This window comes from Thalassophryne amazonica, chromosome 4 (assembly GCF_902500255.1).
Source record: "Thalassophryne amazonica chromosome 4, fThaAma1.1, whole genome shotgun sequence".
Classification (NCBI taxonomy): domain Eukaryota; kingdom Metazoa; phylum Chordata; class Actinopteri; order Batrachoidiformes; family Batrachoididae; genus Thalassophryne; species Thalassophryne amazonica.
The window spans coordinates 5932269-5951085 of NC_047106.1; the positions used below are offsets into that span (position 1 = coordinate 5932269).

The 18817-nt window shown below is 41.1% G+C and overlaps 1 protein-coding gene and 1 long non-coding RNA gene across 6 annotated transcripts in view; one reads left to right on the forward strand and one right to left on the reverse strand.

Annotated features, from left to right (window-relative positions):
* Nucleotides 1-8772: 8772 nt before the first annotated feature.
* Nucleotides 8773-10732, forward strand: LOC117509374. The gene is made up of 2 exons (XR_004560393.1): nt 8773-10488; nt 10555-10732. It is a non-coding gene; the product is annotated as an uncharacterized LOC117509374 (long non-coding RNA).
* The window catches only part of myo18ab (myosin XVIIIAb), a 257478-nt gene continuing 249318 nt past the window's right edge, over nt 10658-18817 (reverse strand). For 3 of the 5 annotated variants that reach the window (XM_034169043.1, XM_034169041.1, XM_034169040.1), the window contains 2 exons: nt 16763-16885; nt 12956-14426 (listed from right to left, as the gene is read on the reverse strand). In XM_034169043.1, the coding sequence (XP_034024934.1) occupies nt 12956-14426; nt 16763-16885 (1594 nt within the window). Of the gene's footprint in view, nt 10773-12954; nt 14427-16762; nt 16886-18817 lie in introns of those variants that run through there. The other 2 variants (XM_034169042.1, XM_034169044.1) reach the window with 1 other exon arrangement.

The following is an 18817-nucleotide window of genomic DNA, read 5'->3' on the forward strand; positions in this document are numbered from 1 at the left end:
AGACCTTACATATAATGCCACACCCCCGCCTCTTCTCTTCTGTCGATTTACCTGAAACAATTGATAACCTTCCAACTGTACAAGATCTTGATTGACATCAGTTAACCATGTTTCTGATATAGCGATCACTGAAAAACTTTTTCTAAATGTACCTAAACAATCATTTATCCTTGAAAAATTCCGAGAAAGACTTCTACTATTAAAATGTATTATTGAAAAATCTCCATCTTTAATTTTATAATCATTAAATTATTCTTCTGTAAAATAATTACATTGTCGCTCGATATTGTCACTAAAAAAAAGAATCTGGATCTGATTCAAGTTCAAAATGGCGAGAGGCAGGATGACTATAATTAAATGTTTCCAAACAGAGCTCCTTGGCAGAAATAAACTGATTATTAACCGTGTTCATTATATTATATACAGATTTTCCTCCATCATCACAATCAACCAGTACATTTCTTTATGTATTACTTCACAACTTACATCAGTTAAACTTACTAAGATCATGTTCATCTTTAATCCATAAGGTTTTAGCTTCTTCAGAAGCGCGTGGACTCGGATGACTCTCAGGGCCGGTTTTACTTCTCTAGGAATTCCTTATTTTCCTCCAAATAGAAGTGACAAACATCAAGTAAAGTGCAGATTTTAGGTTTTGCAGTTCTGTGTTCATACAGTAGTGTTCAGAATAATAGTAGTGCTATGTGACTAAAAAGATTAATCCAGGTTTTGAGTATATTTCTTATTGTTACATGGGAAACAAGGTACCAGTAGATTCAGTAGATTCTCACAAATCCAACAAGACCAAGCATTCATGATATGCACACTCTTAAGGCTATGAAATTGGGCTATTAGTAAAAAAAAAGTAGAAAAGGGGGTGTTTACAATAACAGTAGCATCTGCTGTTGACGCTACAAACTCAAAACTATTATGTTCAAACTGCTTTTTTAGCAATCCTGTGAATCACTAAACTAGTATTTAGTTGTATAACCACAGTTTTTCATGATTTCTTCACATCTGCGAGGCATTCATTTTGTTGGTTTGGAACCAAGATTTTGCTTGTTTACTAGTGTGCTTGGTGTCATTGTCTTGTTGAAACACCCATTTCAAGGGCATGTCCTCTTCAGCATAAGATAACATGACCTTTTCAAGTATTTTGACATATCCAAACTGATCCATGATACCTGGTATGTGATATATAGGCCCAACACCATAGTAGGAGAAACATGCCCATATCATGATGCTTGCACCACCATGCTTCACTGTCTTCACTGTGAACTGTGGCTTGAATTCAGAGTTTGGGGGTCGTCTCACAAACTGTCTGCGGCCCTTGGACCCAAAAAGAACAATTTTACTCTCATCAGTCCACAAAATATTCCTCCATTTCTCTTTAGGCCAGTTGATGTGTTCTTTGGCAAATTGTAACCGCTTCTGCACATCTTTTATTGAACAGAGGGACTTTGCAGGGGATTCTTGCAAATAAATTAGCTTCACACAGGCGTCTTCTAACTGTCACAGCACTTACAGGTAACTCCAGACTGTCTTTGATCATCCTGGAGCTGATCAATGGGTGAGCCTTTGCCATTCTGGTTATTCTTCTATCCATTTTGATGGTTGTTTTCTGTTTTTTTCCACGCGTCTCTGGTGTTTTTGTCCATTTTAAAGCATTGGAGATCATTGTAGATGAACAGCCTATAATTTTTTTGCACCTGCGTATAAGTTTTCCCTTCTCCAATCAACTTTTTAATCAAACTACGCTGTTCTTCTGAACAATGTCTTGAACGTCCCATTTTCCTCAGGCTTTCAAAGAGAAAAACATGTTCAACAGGTGCTGGCTTCATCCTTAAATAGGGGACACCTGATTCACACCTGTTTGTTCCACAGAATTGACAAACTCACTGACTGAATGCCACACTACTATTATTGTGAACACCCCCTTTTCTACTTATTTTTTACTAATAGCCCAATTTCATAGCCTTAAGAGTGTGCGTATCATGAATGCTTGGTCTTGTTGGATTTGTGAGAATCTACTGAATCTACTGGTACCTTGTGCCCATGTAACAATAAGAAATATACTCAAAACCTGGATTAATCTTTTTAGTCACATAGCACTACTATTATTCTGAACACTACTGTAAATAAGTAAATAAATAGATAAACATGTTATCTGTCTGAGCCCCGTGTTTGTTTTTATTGGTGGGATTTCTCCGTGACATCATCAGGGGTCGCCGCCTTACTCCTTGCACAGGGAGCAGTTGGAGCTGTACTTCAAAACTGGGTGTGTGGCCTTGAACCCGACCCTTTGCTGTTTCACTTTTATGATGCAAGTTTAAATCAGAACCAACGTGTTTGGAAGAAATTACTGTTCGCCGATACTGATGTCACACTAACTGAAGGAACTGGATTATGTGGAACCAACAACAGCTCAGGTTCTCAGTCTGGATCCAGAACCCTGAATGAGCAGAACCCAGCAGCAGTGGTTCCGCTGCGGGTCGTGACCTCAGTAAATCCAGACCTGGATGGTTTTCCCATGGCCTCGTCCCTCTCCGTCCTCGGAGCAGATGACAGTTCAGAGGATCCTTCAGCTGGTCGGTTGACATGAGGGCAAAGGTGACGAGCGCGAGTCAGCCAAAAAACAAGACGGCCTGTCAGCCGAGGAGCCGGAGGGGAGCGAGGAACTGGCGGCAACATTTGAAAGGGAAATGAGCTCTGCAGCATGGAGCCAGGAGGCATGACGTGTTTCTACACCACCTTCTTGTCACCACCTCTCCCTCCCTCCTCCAGTTCAATCTGTCCGTCTTTTTTTCTTCCTCCAGAGGCGAGCCACCGAAAGGCGAATTCCATCTTCCGCGTCATGAATACCGACCGGCCTCGAGTCGGTTTGATTAAGAAGGTGTGAAGGTTGTGTGCTGCTGTTCCTCAGCAATCAGTGGCAGATTTCTATGAAAGCAGCTGACTGCAGGAAGATTGAAATTATTTTTTTTAATTTTTTTTATTTTACAGATTCAAACTGCTGCGGCTCTTTAACAAAGTAAAGTTTTATTTTCCAGGACTGAAATACAACCCCTGGCAATAATTCTGGAATCACCGGCCTCGGAGGATGTTCATTCAGTTGTTTAATTTTGTAGAAAAAAAGCAGATCACAGACATGACACAAAACTAAAGTCATTTCAAATGGCAACTTTCTGGCTTTAAGAAACACTATAAGAAATCAAGAAAAAAAAATTGTGGCAGTCAGTAACGGTTACTTCTTTAGACCAAGCAGAGGGAAAAGAACCACTCAATTCTGAGGAATAAATTATGGAATCACCCTGTAAATTTTCATCCCCAAAACTAACACCTGCATCAAATCAGATCTGCTCATTAGTCTGCATCTAAAAAGGAGTGATCACACCTTGGAGAGCTGTTGCACCAAGTGGACTGACATGAATCATGGCTCCAACACGAGAGATGTCAATTGAAACAAAGGAGAGGATTATCAAACTCTTAAAAGAGGGTAAATCATCACGCTATGTTGCAAAAGATGTTGGTTGTTCACAGTCAGCTGTTTCTAAACTCGACCAAATACAAACAACATGGGAAGGTTGTTAAAGGCAAACATACTGGTAGACCAAGGAAGACATCAAAGCATCAAGACTGAAAACTTAAAGCAATATGTCTCAAAAATCGAAAATGCACAACAAAACAAATGAGGAACGAACGGGAGGAAACTGGAGTCAACGTCTGTGACCGAACTGTAAGAAACCGTCTAAAGGAAATGGGATTTACATACAGAAAAGCTAAACAAAAGCCATCATTAACACCTAAACAGAAAAAAACAAGGTTACAATGGGCTAAGGAAAAGTAATCGTGGACTGTGGATGACTGGATGAAAGTCATATTCAGTGATGAATCTCGAATCTGCATTGGGCAAGGTGATGATGCTGGAACCTTTGTTTGGTGCCGTTCCAATGAGATTTATAAAGATGACTGCCTGAAGAGAACATGTAAATTTCCACAGTCATTGATGATATGGGGCTGCATGTCAGGTAAAGGCACTGGGGAGATGGCTGTCATTACATCATCAATAAATGCACAAGTTTACGTTGATATTTTGGACACTTTTCTTATCCCATCAATTGAAAGGATGTTTGGGGATGATGAAATCATGTTTCAAGATGATAATGCATCTTGCCATAGAGCAAAAACTGTGAAAACATTCCTTGCAAAAAGACACATAGGGTCAATGTCATGGCCTGCAAATAGTCTGGATCTTAATCCAATTGAAAATCTTTGGTGGAAGTTGAAGAAAATGGTCCATGACAAGGCTCCAACCTGCAAAGCTGATCTGGCAACAGCAATCAGAGAAAGTTGTAACCAGATTGATGAAGAGTACTGTTTGTCACTCATTAAGTCCATGCCTCAGAGACTGCAAGCTGTTATAAAAGCCAGAGGTGGTGCAACAAAATACTAGTGATGTGTTGGCGCGTTCTTTTGTTTTTCATGATTCCATAATTTTTTCCTCAGAATTGAGTGATTCCATATTTTTTTTCCTCTGCTTGGTCTAAAAAAGTAACCGTTACTGACTGCCACCATTTTTTTTTTCCTGATTTCTTAAGTGTTTCTTAAAGCCAGAAAGTTGCCATTTGAAATGACTTTAGTTTTGTGTCATGTCTGTGATCTGCTTTTTTTTCTGCAAAATTAAACAACTGAATTAACATCCTCCGAGGCCGGTGATTCCATAATTTTTGTCAGGGGTTGTATGAGGGAATGTTGGCAGAGGTGAGTGTTCAGTATCTGATGCCATGTGAGGAAAAAACCTGCACGCGGCCTCGGGTGAGGGACAGGTCACCATCATCAAGCAGCTACATGAGCTCATCAACGCAGGAAGTACTTCCTGCTACTTCCTGCGGTGCCAAAACATGAAGTAGCTCACGTTGCTGCTCTGTTACTGGAAACACAAACTCCAAAGTACAAAATTCAAACTCATCTTTACACCTCGTTAAATTTCAAAAGTCAAAGTGTGAATGAATTAATATGAAAGTGTTTTGCACATTTTGAAAACCAGTGTAAAGTAAGAATGATTATTTTTACTCTGAAATCTGACCATTTCTGGAAGTATTTCCTGTGTTCAAACGAGGCTCTAAACTGATCTCAGCTGCCAAACTTTGCAAATTATTTTACCTTAAATAGTTTCAGGTTGAGTTTGGGATTAAAATAAAAGTTTGGTGAGTTTGTGTATTTTACAAAATTCAGGTTAAAAGGTCAGAAACGTGCAGATTTTGGCAGTGAAATATCAGAACCAGTTATTTCCAAAGATAATTAACTCATATAATCCATCTCGATTTCCAGAAAGTATCCACAGTCAGTTGGCGTGTCTGTGGCAGCACCGCATGATTTAAGACTGTTCGGATCCAATCCTGGTCAGATTATCAGCACCTTGTTCCTTCAAAACATTAAATTATGTTTAAAAATAAATGCAAACAAAATTTTATAGAATTAATCCTTTTAAAAATAATACTGAAAAAGACTGGATGGAAACGTGAACATTTTCAAGTCACTGAACATGTCTTAGACTTAACTTTCAATACAAAGCAAACAAAGTGAGGGAAGCCACCAACACACCTTTGACGACTCTGAAGGAGTTCTGTGGATGTGACTTCAGACACTGAACATTCGTTCCACCATCAGTCACAACTTCATGCTGAAGCGGAACAGAACAGAGGACTTAAACATAAAAAAAAAACCCTGAAATCTAGGCTCACATCTGTGTCCCTGCTGGCAAACTGTTGCTGAACTTTCACATCTTCCATTTAAGAAAACGTTTCTTTGTTCCACCATGAACTTGTTTAACTGCTGATACAACAGACACATTTAATGCACATGTTCTCCAGTCACAGCCACAGAAACCTCCTTTGGAGATGTCTTGGTGTTTTTTCTCACTCGTGTTCTTACAGTCAGTTCTGAGACGCATCTGCTCCAGACAGGTTTACCAAACTGTATTGATTATTGGAAATGATGTCCCAGGAAATATTCATGCTTCCATCCCCTGAGCTGTAAATTAAACATTTATCTGGATTTTTTCCATTTTATTGTCTGAAAGCACTAAAACATCTTCCTTATAAAAAAAAAAAGGTTCATTTACATATTCAATTATAATATTACAAATTAAAGTTCAGGGTGGTGTCAAACTGTGTTCTTTGGGGAGACCTGGAACCAAAGACCTCCAGCAATTTGTCCATGAGTCCACTCTGGTAATGTTTAAGCACTTTACTGAATCAGATGATCAGATTTTCTTTTCCAGACAGAAAAAAAACCCCTTTCTTCCATTCAGTTCCTGTCTCCAGGATGGAAGTGATGATGTGAGAACATCATCTCCAGCCACCTGCAGGAGTCCAGCCTCAAAACCACAGGTTCTTACAGTGTTCTCCAGCCTGTTGATGCAGTGCCCTTGTGATGTCACAGAGAGCTGGTGTTTTGCAGCTGGATGAAGTACTGCCCACTTGAACTCTGGCATGGGAAGATCAGCAGAAAGACCTGCAGGTCCCAGCTTCAGGTGGTGACCAGAGTTTGATTTGAATGGAGGAGGTAGTAAAAGTTCGAGCCCTGTGTTCCGTGTGCCCCTAAATGTTGAAAACGTGGCTGATTTTCCTGCAGGTGTTGATATGAAGGGCAAATTGCAGAGGACAATTCTTAGAAATAGAAAAATGTTAAATTGAATATTGATTGAAAAAGAATTAGATCTTCTCCAGCCGACATCCTTCAAGGACGATCAGCACTTAAATGTGGAGATTTTAATGTCTGAAAGAACCATTTGCTCCAAAGCTGTAAACACTCTCCTTCAGCACAAAAATCACCTTCAACTCAAAGAGCTGAGGAGCAGCGATTTGGAAACAACGTTCCATCAAACAGCTTCTTGTCCTCGACGTGTCACCAAAGTCTGCAGCTGAGGAACAGTTATGGCAAAAAAACAACTATCAGGTCTCATCTGCTGGATTTCGCCTCTGAGGTCCTGAAGGCCTGAGTCCAATCCACGTCTCAAATAAACATACAGAGGACAATACTGACAGATTTGACTTGCAGTAACATCTCACCACCCCTCTGAAGTAACAACGCATCTCCTGCAGCCAGGTCAAATGTGGGCGTGTCCGTGGGCTTCAGTGCGTTGACTCAGTTTGCAGGGGCGCAATAATGGCGAAAGAACCCCGTGTCAGGTCTGAGTCTCCACCTGGTTTTGTCAATTTTGTTGATTCTTGTTTTTTTTTTTGTTTTTTTTGGAATAAAAAAAAAAGATTTTGAAAGAAACAAACAAAAAAAAAAAACAACCTGAACAGCAGTCAAACTTCTTATCTGATGAATTTCAGGGAATATTTTATTTCCTCCAAAACAAACTTACATATTTTTCATGCTAATCTCCAAACAGGTGTTGGCGGACACAACTGGTGTTGCAAAACCTGTTAAAAAAGAAAACCTTCACCCAGTATGAACCCACATGAGGGTTGAGAGTAGTGCACTACAGCGTAGCTGGTTTGCAGTAACTTTACGAGGCTAGCTAGGCTTTCATGACCCGTCATGTATGTGCATGTGAATTTGCTGAATTTGACCGCTGGAGGAGCAGAGTCACATGGTGGCGTGAAAACATTTACATTTAAAATATGATTCCACACAGAAACTACATCCAACATGGGGAGAACCGATGGGAATTTAATTATTTTTGTAAAAACTTTCACTATAAATGCGAGTGTGATCTTCTTTAAGTTTTGGTTTCAAATAAGCTAGTTAGCAAATGCAGCCTAGTCCATTTAACCAAAGCACTCACTAAGTTCACTAAACCAGCACAGCTAGCTTTTTCTCAGTAAATCACTCATTTGCACATTTGAGCCTTATTTCTATCATAAAAGGCTCCCTGCAGATTAACAGTTTGCAATACTTTTCCTGTTTAAATGTTATTAGCTAAAGCTTTGCGGTGAAGGAGCTTCTCACCGCAAAGAAACTGGATTTCTGAAGCACTGAAACAGATAAAATTCATTTTTCATTCGTAGCTGCATTTCCTGTGGATGCTGGAAAAACAGATTTATCCAAAATACAAGTTCACGTGTAGGTAAGCGGCACAGACAACATTAAAGGTTTCTGATGGATAATTAATGTAAATCAGCATTCAGTCATGTGTTTCACTGTTGTCCTATAGGGGGCGACATACACAGATGTCCCAACACAAAAGCAAAATCTCTAAATTAAGAAGTAGAGTTTAAATGATGTGAATGTTGAGCCTGTTCTTGTCAAAACAGAATCCTAACAGAGGTCAGGTTATCTTTATGGTGAAGCTAAGGATGCTTTGACGTCACATTAATGCAGTTAAAATTGCGTACAATCCAGACTTAAATCCAGTGTCACATTCTCCCAACAGAAGGCGAAACTCAAAATTGTTCCCAATAAATTAGACAGAACAAATGCTGTTAGTTATTCATCAATACACTGTGATAGTTAGCAAAAAAGCCTAGCTCAGTCGCTACATGGCCCCCAGAGGTTGACTCAGTGATGCAGTGTGAAAACATTTCTACATCAGATAACCAACATATCCAATCACCCAGACGTGCACAAAACAGATGCACAATTGGTGTTCACACTGCATGCCAATTCAGCCCCCTAGTGGTCAACACAGAAAAAGGCAGCAGTTTCATCTCATTCTAATTTTCATCTTTGTAAAAACTTCATGTCAGAAACAGAAGCCTGTAATTTACATTTAACAAGTTCTAATTATGATGAATTAATGCTTGTGTGAAAACGTGTGAAAATTTTTATTAAATTATTACGTATCAACATTCCACAGTGAGAGACAGAGCAACAAACTGACGACATCTTCAGGCCGTCTAAAACAATCACCGTTGTTTATTTACAATATATTAAACTGTAATGCAAAATTATAACAAGTGGTCAATTTGTTCAAAAATTAAAATTAAAGAGGAGCTATTTTCAAAGGCAGCATGAATCAGACACATTTATATATAAATATTGTGCACAGTCACAAAAGTTCAGACTTGTGTTTTGTTTTTTGTTTTAAGGCAAAAAAACAACAAAAAAACAATCCAAGCTTTTGTTGACTGCAGAGAATAAAAATAAAAATGACAAAAATAAGCATTTATCAATCACACCAACAAACATCCCGTTATTTTTTCAAACGTCTTAATGTTTAATGATAAACTCATGACCAAAGAGTTTACGATTCCTTGTAATTTTCCCGTTAAGTTCAGTCTGTTTAAAAGGAAAAAAAAAACAAAAAACACTCATATGATGTTGAACATAATTTAAATATTGTTTTTCCAGTTGATGAAACTGTAATGTGCAGGTTGAGTTAGTGAGAAATTCCCAAAACATTTGGTGCTCCATGTCAAACACATTCAATCCTCGTGGGGAGCGGAGAGAGGTACGTGAAACTACAAACAATGTGTAAATGAGAAACAGCAAAAAAAAAAAAAAAAAAAGTGTTTCTGCGACATGTCGGCACCGAACCAGCGAGTACAAAACAAGCTGAAATAAAAAAGAAAAAGAAGAAAAAAAAGAGGAATTTCACAGAGGGAAGCTCAAGCTGACATAGCATTTATTTTCCTGATGGTGATCCTCAGAAAACAAATCATCTGCCTTCGTCAAAAATCAAAAAGAAAAACTGAAGGGGACGAAAAAACAAAAAAGTGTGTTCAGTGAACGCATCAGCACAACTGCAATGGATCCGGATCCCACTCCAAAGGAAAAAAAAAAAAAATAAAAATAAAAATTTAAATGGCACTTCTACCAAAAATATTCTTCCCAGGATTCATCAAAATCGGCACACAAACAGAATCACAGAATTTTTGGCACGTTTCATGGTGCATTAAGCATAAATAAAAACCAGCGGTGAGAGAAAAATACGTGAAAAACAAACAGGAGCTCAGAGTTCAGACGGTCAGCTTCAATTTGAGGAAAAAAAAAAAATTGCATCCGTTCATGGTTCTGGAATTTTCAGGGAACAAATAAATCGGACAGTTATCTACTGAACCGCGTCATTTCCTCATCAACTCAGCAAATAAAACATTAATTCTGAGTGTTATTTATCTCTTAGAGTTGTGTGGAACATTTAAACGACCTTATAAAGTGAGTGAGTGAGTGAGTGAGTGAGTGAGTGAGTGAGTGAGTGAGTGAGTGAGTGAAGCCACAGAATCATTCAGAATGGCTCTGAAGCAGCTACGAGCTGCAGCGGCTGTGACCGCAGATGTTTACTGACAGATTTATCAAACTGTGTCACTTTCTTCCAATTTCTTGTTCTCAAACTAAAAACTAAGTACAAATATAAACTCACCGGCGATTACCGTCAAACTAAAGCTGACCGTGCGTGCACTGTGAGCTCTCTCTTTATGATGTCACTGTCCAAATACTAAAGAACCACAGGGTCATCAATCCAAACTCAGCTTCTCTGACTCAGATCCTATGATGAGAGCGCCTCCGGTGTCCGGGGTCGGCATTAACAGAGCGGCTGTTTGACCGTGAGGTCAGAGAGAAGAGCGCGGCGTTTTCACAATGAAGGATCAGCCACAGCGAGAGTTGGTTCCTGCGTTAGCTGTGGGCGGGTTTAGCGTGCGGTTGCGTGCATTTGAGACTAGGACGCTGCCTCGTAGGGCCGATCCTTGTCATCCTCGTCCTCCCTCGTGTGGCTGCTGTATTTGTATCGAGTGCGGTAGGAGCTCCGGTAAGCCCCGCCATCTTCTTTTTCACCCTCCTCGTCAGATCCGTCAAAGGCGTGTCGTCTCCGCTCAGGAGGACTGCAGGAGGAGGAGACGCACAGCCGTCAAACTTCAAACCAACAACATGGCGTGATCAGAGTAAAAGTTAGCTACAGTGAGGTCAGCGTTTCCAAAAACACATGAGCTCCGTGCAGTGTGATGTCACACTCACATGCAAAAGTGTTCCTCTTTATGATGTCACCTTTTCAACAACAATGATGGAAAAGCTTCAGAAAAAGCAAGTGATAACGTGAGAACAGTCATAAGGATGATTAAATATGTGCACGCACACGCCCGCCGTCCAGGGGTCCAGCTACACACGGCCTGTCATACCATTCCCTGCCACTAGGAGGCTCCAAGTAAAAATTTGATGAATTTGCACGCAAGTGTGTTGGTGCCTAACCATGATCCAAAAAGACACAGTCAACCTTTCATGATTCAGACCTACAACAATGTTCCAGAAACACACAGATACAGACTGCAGTCAGCTGACAGACTGGAACATACAAATACACTCGCGTCAGCCTAGGCCACTCCAAAGTTAGTCTAGCTAGTTAGCATGTAGTTCACTACATATTACTCTGCAGTATTATGACTATTTAAGAAATGATAAATTCTGAATATTTTGTCTGAGCATCTACCTTACATTCCAGGCTGTTTTTTAAACTTGTCTTGCTGGTCCTGCAACTTATACTTCAAAGTAATATCTATCTAGCTATCCATCTACCTATCTATAAACTCCATTATCATCTGTGGCCACAAGATGGCACTGTCTATATGGGTGACAAGATGCCCCTGTGTACTGATCTGAAAGGGGTACTGCCATTCACACTCCAGAGCAGAAGACAGCAGTAATGCACCAATAAGCTGGATTCCAACCACCATAAAACAAGAAGAAAAAGATCTGAACAAGAAGGACAAGTGAGAATGTGTGACATTAATAAATCATGCTCTCACACTGGAAGACCATGCTCTTTAATAACGACACAGCACTCCAATTGTTTGGACATTGTGGGGCAACCGCAAAAGCAATAAGGAGGACAGCAGGGCTAATGTAAACCTCACAATAATGTTTTAAAATGTTCACCTACATTTAGTGAGGTAAACATGCAACACATTTAGCACCAAACAGACATTTTTCTCTGTTCAGTGGAAACAAGAAGCAGCTTGAGTTCGTTGTGCCTCATACAATGACAATTAGCCCATTAGCTTCTGCTTGCTAACACAGAGTTTGTGTTATTAATACCTAATGTGTTGAATGAATTAGCTTTGCTTCTCACTGCATAAAACAAAAGCACCATGTATATATGCATATAAGTTTTTGCGACTAATACTCCAGTGTGACCTACTGTCCAGAAAATACAGTATTTTACACTGACTATTTAATATTAACTACTGCAAATGGAACTGTGAATTACTGTCAGCTGTGCATCTCTAGATTAGTACTTGGTGTAACCTAATACTGCAACATGAAAATCTTATTCTAACTGACTCCTGTTATTTTTGTAACCATCTTTTGCAGTAAATCCAAGTGTGGTGTTACGAGTAATTAAAGTTTGAGCGACATGCAAGAAAACGATGACTCAGCAGATTTAAACCGATTAATCACTCAGTTTAAGATGAAACACCAAAACCACGATACGGCTCCTGAGTCAGGTTTTGGCATATAAGACTTTCAAAATGTCAAACTGACATAAAATCTATCAAATACTGCAAAGACCACTGACCAGGACTTTGACTGATACTTTAATTTAAAAAAAGCAATAAAAAGTTAATTTTTTAATTTTTATTTCAAGATAAGCTTTAGAAGTTACCATGTTTAAGTCTGATTACAAATCAAATCTGGCCACGAATATGCTGCTGCTTCTCAGCTCACAAGACAAACTGACAGAATGGATCCAAGTAACCATTTATTATATTACAAAAAAAGTTTTTTTTTTTTAAAGAAGCTAAATAATTATTCCAGATCAAAACCTGACAAAAATGTTTTTGTTTTTTTTTCTGATCCTGATCTTTTCACTAAGCCCCTCAAGAGTTGGTTCATCTTTAAAATGTCCCATCGTACAAATACTGTGACGAGTTGGCTGGAATAAGTTATCGTGTTAGCATCGCGACCAAAAGGTGGGAAGATCACAACATGCTTTAGAAACAAAACAAAACAAAACAAAAAAACCAAGCCAAACCCCCACCCCCCACACACACACACAGTCGTTGGGTCCACCTCAGTCACTGTCCGGCCGGTACAGGTACTTCATCATCAGGTTGTCCACTTTCTTCTTCCGTTTCTTCTCCTCCTTTTTGCTGAGGGGCTGAGTCTGGCTTGGTGGTCTAGCGTCTACGTCTTCTGGAGTGGAAACCTGTCGACTCGGCGCTCTTTTCACACTGCCGGAGCTGCGGTAGGAAACAGTGGAAGCCCCGGAGCCGGAACCTGATTCAGAGTCAGACTCAGAATCTGAAGACGACGAGGAGGAGGAGGAAGATTTGTCTCTCTTCCTGGACTTCTTGGACTTCTTAGCCTTCTTCTTGGTGTCGCTCCCGTGACGACGATCATCATCTGAACCCTCTGACTCTGAGCTGTGGCTTCTCTTTTTCTTGCCTCTGCTTTTTCTGCACTGGCGACTGCTGCAGCTGCTCGTGCTACAGGAGGTTCTGTCACAGTCTAGAGCAGATGCAGAGCGCCGAAGGTTGGTAGCAGGACAATACCCGTTTTGGATGCTCTTATTGTCTTCATTTTGTGGCTTTTCTCTCTCAGCCTCAGAGTCTTCTAAACTTCTGCGCTTGAATTTGATAGGCTTGAAACTCAGCACCTCATTGATGGCTTTCTCCAGGTCCGGGTCGAGGTAGTTGCGGTGGCTGACTGGTTTGATATCTGAGCTAACTGCCAAATCGTTATCTGTCATGGAAGATCTGGCTAGTGGTGGCGGCATGGAGACGCTGCGTCCTGTGGAGGAATACGGGCTGTACGCCGACCTCTCACTGAAGGCCGCACTTCGACCGTCATCGACATCAACATCAAACTCGCTGAGGCGACAACTGCGCGCTAAAGACATATGAGAATCAGCGCGGCTGACGCTTCCAGGACTGCGACCTCCACTTTGCCGACCCAAAGAAGGACTGCGAGGACTGTTACCATACATCAGCTGCCCACCTCTGCTACCATCTAAGCGTGAGGCGCTCTGACGAGATCTGAGTGGGCTAAGACCAAAGCTGGTGGTGGACTTGGAGCCGTTTTCTGGACTGAAGCCACGCCGTGTGGAAGCGCGACTTACGGAAACGATTGATTCCTTGTCAAAGTCACCCCAGCGGCTATCCATGCCTTTCCTGGCTCGATTGTTGGCCTCTGAATACGCCTGTGAGATGACAGAATCCCCATCATTCAAATCTTGGTTTGGCTGAGACTTTCTCCTCAAACTGACTGAATAGGTGTCGTCCTGAGGATTCGAGGCCTTGGGTTTGGACTTGTGTACAGAGGACACTTTGTCGTCGGACTCTGTGTTCTCTCTGAGAGCACTGAAGAGGGCGTTGCCTTTGCCTCCAATGGAATCGATGTTGGAGCGTTTTCTGTAGCTCAGGGAGCTCATGACTGACACAGGCCTGCTCAGGTCTACGTCTTTGCCCTCTTTGTTGGCATCTTTCCATTCCTTACCTTCTTTCCACTCTTTCCCCTCTTTAGCATCTACATTAACTGCAAATCTAGGAAGAAACAAAGTGGAAGAGATGATGGAACAAAGGAGGTCGGACAGCAATCAGAAATATGAGAAATACAGCAAAGTGAAGGAAGAGAACAAGAAACATGAAAGTCACAAAAATGGACAACAATTTTATTGGCCACCAAAGCAAAATATGGGCAAAAGTGATGAGAGAGAACTGACTTTGAAATGAAACAAGTTAAGGAGTGAAATGAATTCCCTTAAGGACGGGAAAGATGACCGTTTCACCAATCGGCTCTCGTCCCCACACAAGCAGGAAGGTTGATCCCTGTAACATTTAAGTTTAGTGTTGCACCGCCTGCAACATCAGGACGTTACCTCAGTGACATCATCGACACAGACGAGTATGAATACATGTTCTATGACGTATGATGCATTTAAGCAACTAAAACAAGGAAACGTAAAAGCGACGTGTCCGTATTTGATGGTGAACTCACCACTAGGCCTCGCTGTTTGCCTGTTAGCACGATGACGTACAAAGTAATGAAGTGATTTTGGGGCATCAAGATGAACCCCTTAAAATTTGAAGTGGATCTCTATACTGTGGCAGATGTTGGAATGCTGCCACCCCCCCACCCCCATTTGAAATAGAGTATTATATATACCATATTTTCAGAGTATAAATTGTGTTTATTTTTTTTACTTCGAGAGGTCATGTGATATACTCCAGTACCACATACACTGAATTTTTTTAATAAATGAAATTTTGTTATGAATAATAATTAGAATGACTAATGGAATCAAAGCACTGAACAAAATAAACTCAAATAAATGCCAATAATAAAAAGTACACTACAACTATGCACAAAGATCCCAAATTAAAGAGCTGATAATACAAACTTACACTCCCATGTGATTTATATATGGGTTTTTCCTTTTATGACAGACATTTTGTAACAGATACGACTTATACTCTGGTAAGTACAGTGTGTGTGTGTGTGTGTGTGTGTGTGTGTGTGTGTGTGTGTGTGTGTATATATATATATATATATATATATATATATATATAAAAATTACACATAGCTGGCCATTTTTTTCTGATGTCAGCTGACAAACACAAACAAGTTATCAGGAGATGACGTATCTCACCAGTCCCTACAAATCCGTAATCGACTGGTGTCGGGGGACCGATCACCCAAATACACACTTATGAAATATGAATGAAATTGGTCAACTGATACTTGAGATAACACGCTAACAAGTGAAAATGAATGGACTAATTAGAGGGACAGATGGACGGACATACTGATCGCTATATCCCCCCATATTTTATACCGGAGTGGGGGGTATAAAAAGTAAGAAATAAGTCCTATATAGGTCCCGAGGCCTGCTGGTGCCGATGCTCATCTTCAGATTCCATATTGTGAAGCGGAGGAGAGTCTATGCCTCCCCCTCCTGTCCCAGCCGAGGCTTGTACCCATGTCCTGCTGGGTGGACTGAAATAATGCAGATTATCCCAAAACAGAGCAGAATTCAAACCAAAGTCTACATATGTCAGGAGGCCAGCTCCTTATCCACTGAGGTTCCTGCTCAACACCAATTACAAAGCACAGTGTTTTAACATTATTTCATTGTTACGTTGAGCATACGGTGGGTGTCTAGAACTTTCTGCCCCACTCGCTCTGATTTATTCCTTCCTGAAGTAATCCGTGCGAAACTGGACTTGTTGCACATTAACGGTGAGTCCAGCACTCAGGGGTTCACGTCAGAAAGTGAATTCATCTTTTCAGGACAGATACATACGAGGACACTTGGGTATTAACAGAGTGGTAAAGTCTGAAGGTTCAATTTGTATAAGAAGCTCTCATTTTTTTTTAATTAATTTTGTCATAATATAAAAACATGTAAAAGCCAAATGAGTATTTTTTGTTGTTGTTGTTTGAAGAGTCTTGTGTCTTATGTGATTGAGAACAGGTCCAGGACACTGTCTCTATTAAGACCAACCGGGTCGATGCGTCTAGGTGTCAGGGAGTTTTTTTTTTTTTTTTTTTTTTTTTTAAGGTGGGAGTGGAGAGTTAAATCTTGTGGTAAGGAGACAAATCTGGAACAATCAAAGCCGTCATCTGGCAGACGCATCCATTCATCACCAGCAGCGACTCAGGTAGACGGTGCCAGCTGGCCGCCGGGCGCGTCGATAAATCTACCGAGGAGGCCGTTTGTTTTTAGGAAAGAAAGAAAAGAAAAAAAGCCCAGCTTCAGCAGGAGGGGGACAATAAAGACAGAGCTTTAAAATACGTCTAAGTAATAGCTCCGTCTTTTCCCCCCTTCGGACTCGGATCACCTAAACGTCTGACGCTGCTGAATGGCGTCTGTACTGACCTGGAGCTCTTCAGGCTGCCGTCGTCCGACAGGTTCTTAGCTGAGCTTTTGTTTTTGGACAGCCATGACTTCACCCCATCCACACGATCCTCCAGCTCCGAATCAGAGTCCGAATCCCCAAGACTGGACGCAGGATGAGAGACACGGAGACAACAACAAGTCAGTGGGAGCAGCGATGGAGAGCAGATGATAAATTAAGAGGCAAAGCGTTGAGTAGTGTTTAGCCGAGAGGAGAGAGTCTAGAAATGTTAGTGCTGAAGTCACGGCTCAACGAGCGCCGGCAGTACGTTGGTTTGAAACTCTGAAAGAGCATCATGCAGAACATCAAGGTTTGGCTCTTTTAACGGGAGTCACATCTCGTAAGCAAACACATTAGTAACTTAGAACAATGTGTTAGAATAAAAAAAAAAGAGACATTTCTCACATCGTAGTGTAGCTGTAGCTAAATATATTTAGACAACAGGATTAGAATCATCATCATTATTATTATTACTGTTAATAATCATAAATTAGAAGCAGTTTCCAGCTGTGGCACCAAAGCAGTTGTTTTCTTTTTACATGTTTAGGAGCTACTTTCATCTCTTTTCCCTAATAAATTTACAACTTTAATTTGGTAAAATATTTTTTTTTCAGACCCCCAGCTCAGTTTTTAACACCAAGACGTCCCCAATATTTCATCAGACAAACACGCAGTAAAAAAGCCTCCACAAAGCCTGACGCAGGATTATTTCTTATTTCACTGCATAATTTTTTTTTAAACATTACTTTTGACAAAATATCTTCCACAGAGCAGATTTGGTGGCTGTTTTCAAAGACTTCCTTCACTGATTCACATGAACTAGTAGCAAAGAAAAGTTAAGGCCGGAGATCTTCTCTTGGTTTGGAGAACAACCAGCAAAACAGCAACATTCGGCCACATTTAATTCCTCGAAAAAAGAGGAAAACATTTCAATCACACAGTCATAACTGACACCATCCATTTCATTATCACCCGACACAGAATGAGGACTGTACTGTAGGGGTGTGTGTGTGTGTGTGTGTGTGTGTGTGTGTGTGTGTGTGTGTGTGTGCGTCTGCCGTCACGACCGGGTCACAGCGCCGCCGCCACGCTCCAACCGTGCTGCTGTTATGCTCAGTCACATGACTGTGTCGTGGATTCTCAAGGCTTCAAACGCATCATTGGATCATTTTAACTATACTCCCTTGAAAATAACTCCGTCGTGCACCTCTGTTGACCTCTGACCCAGTGGACTGTGTGTTCTGTTTGCCAGAAAATGATTTAACAGGTTGCATATTATGAAACATTATTCTTGACACTTTATCTTTCATCTATAAGCATTAAAACATGTACGTTTTAAACTGTAGGATCAGACTTTTTAACGATTTTCAGCGGGAGTTCCAGCACGTTAGTTTTGGCGCCGTGATTCTGACTCAGGTTTCATTCTGCAGTCACGTTTGTGACCTCACCGACCACAATCACCAAACCTGTGTCCCTTTAGCCCTCAAACAGAAACGGGTCCCCAGCGGACTCATTGGCGGCTCTGCTCACACACGAAGACGCGTGACCGCGAACATAATTTCACTTCCTGACAGAATGATTTGACACACAGCTGGGCGCCGCATCGTTTTATCCTCTCCATTATCATTACACGTTCACACACCAGCGCGTTGCCGGCGACTAAAACACAGGGTGTGTCATAAAATTGGACATGGATGAAAAGAATGTGACGCTCATTAAGTGTCATCAGAGCCCAGCGGTTGTGTGCTGCTGTGAAATTAAGTTGTTACAGTTTAACAGTCCTGCAGAGACGTGAGGGGAGCGGCTCGCCATCTATGCATCTGTCCCACAAAGACGCCCCCATCTCGCTGTGGAACAGAGAAAAAACACCTCTGCAGCCCGACACCACCTATAATTAAAATGTTGAGGCGTCAGACAAAAGCTGCCTGGATTTCAAAGCCCACTGAGATCCAAACGCAGAGCGCAGCAGCGGAGGACAATAACCTTGGACTGGATCCACATCAAAGAGGCGCAGGGCGGAGCAGAGGGAAGATGGA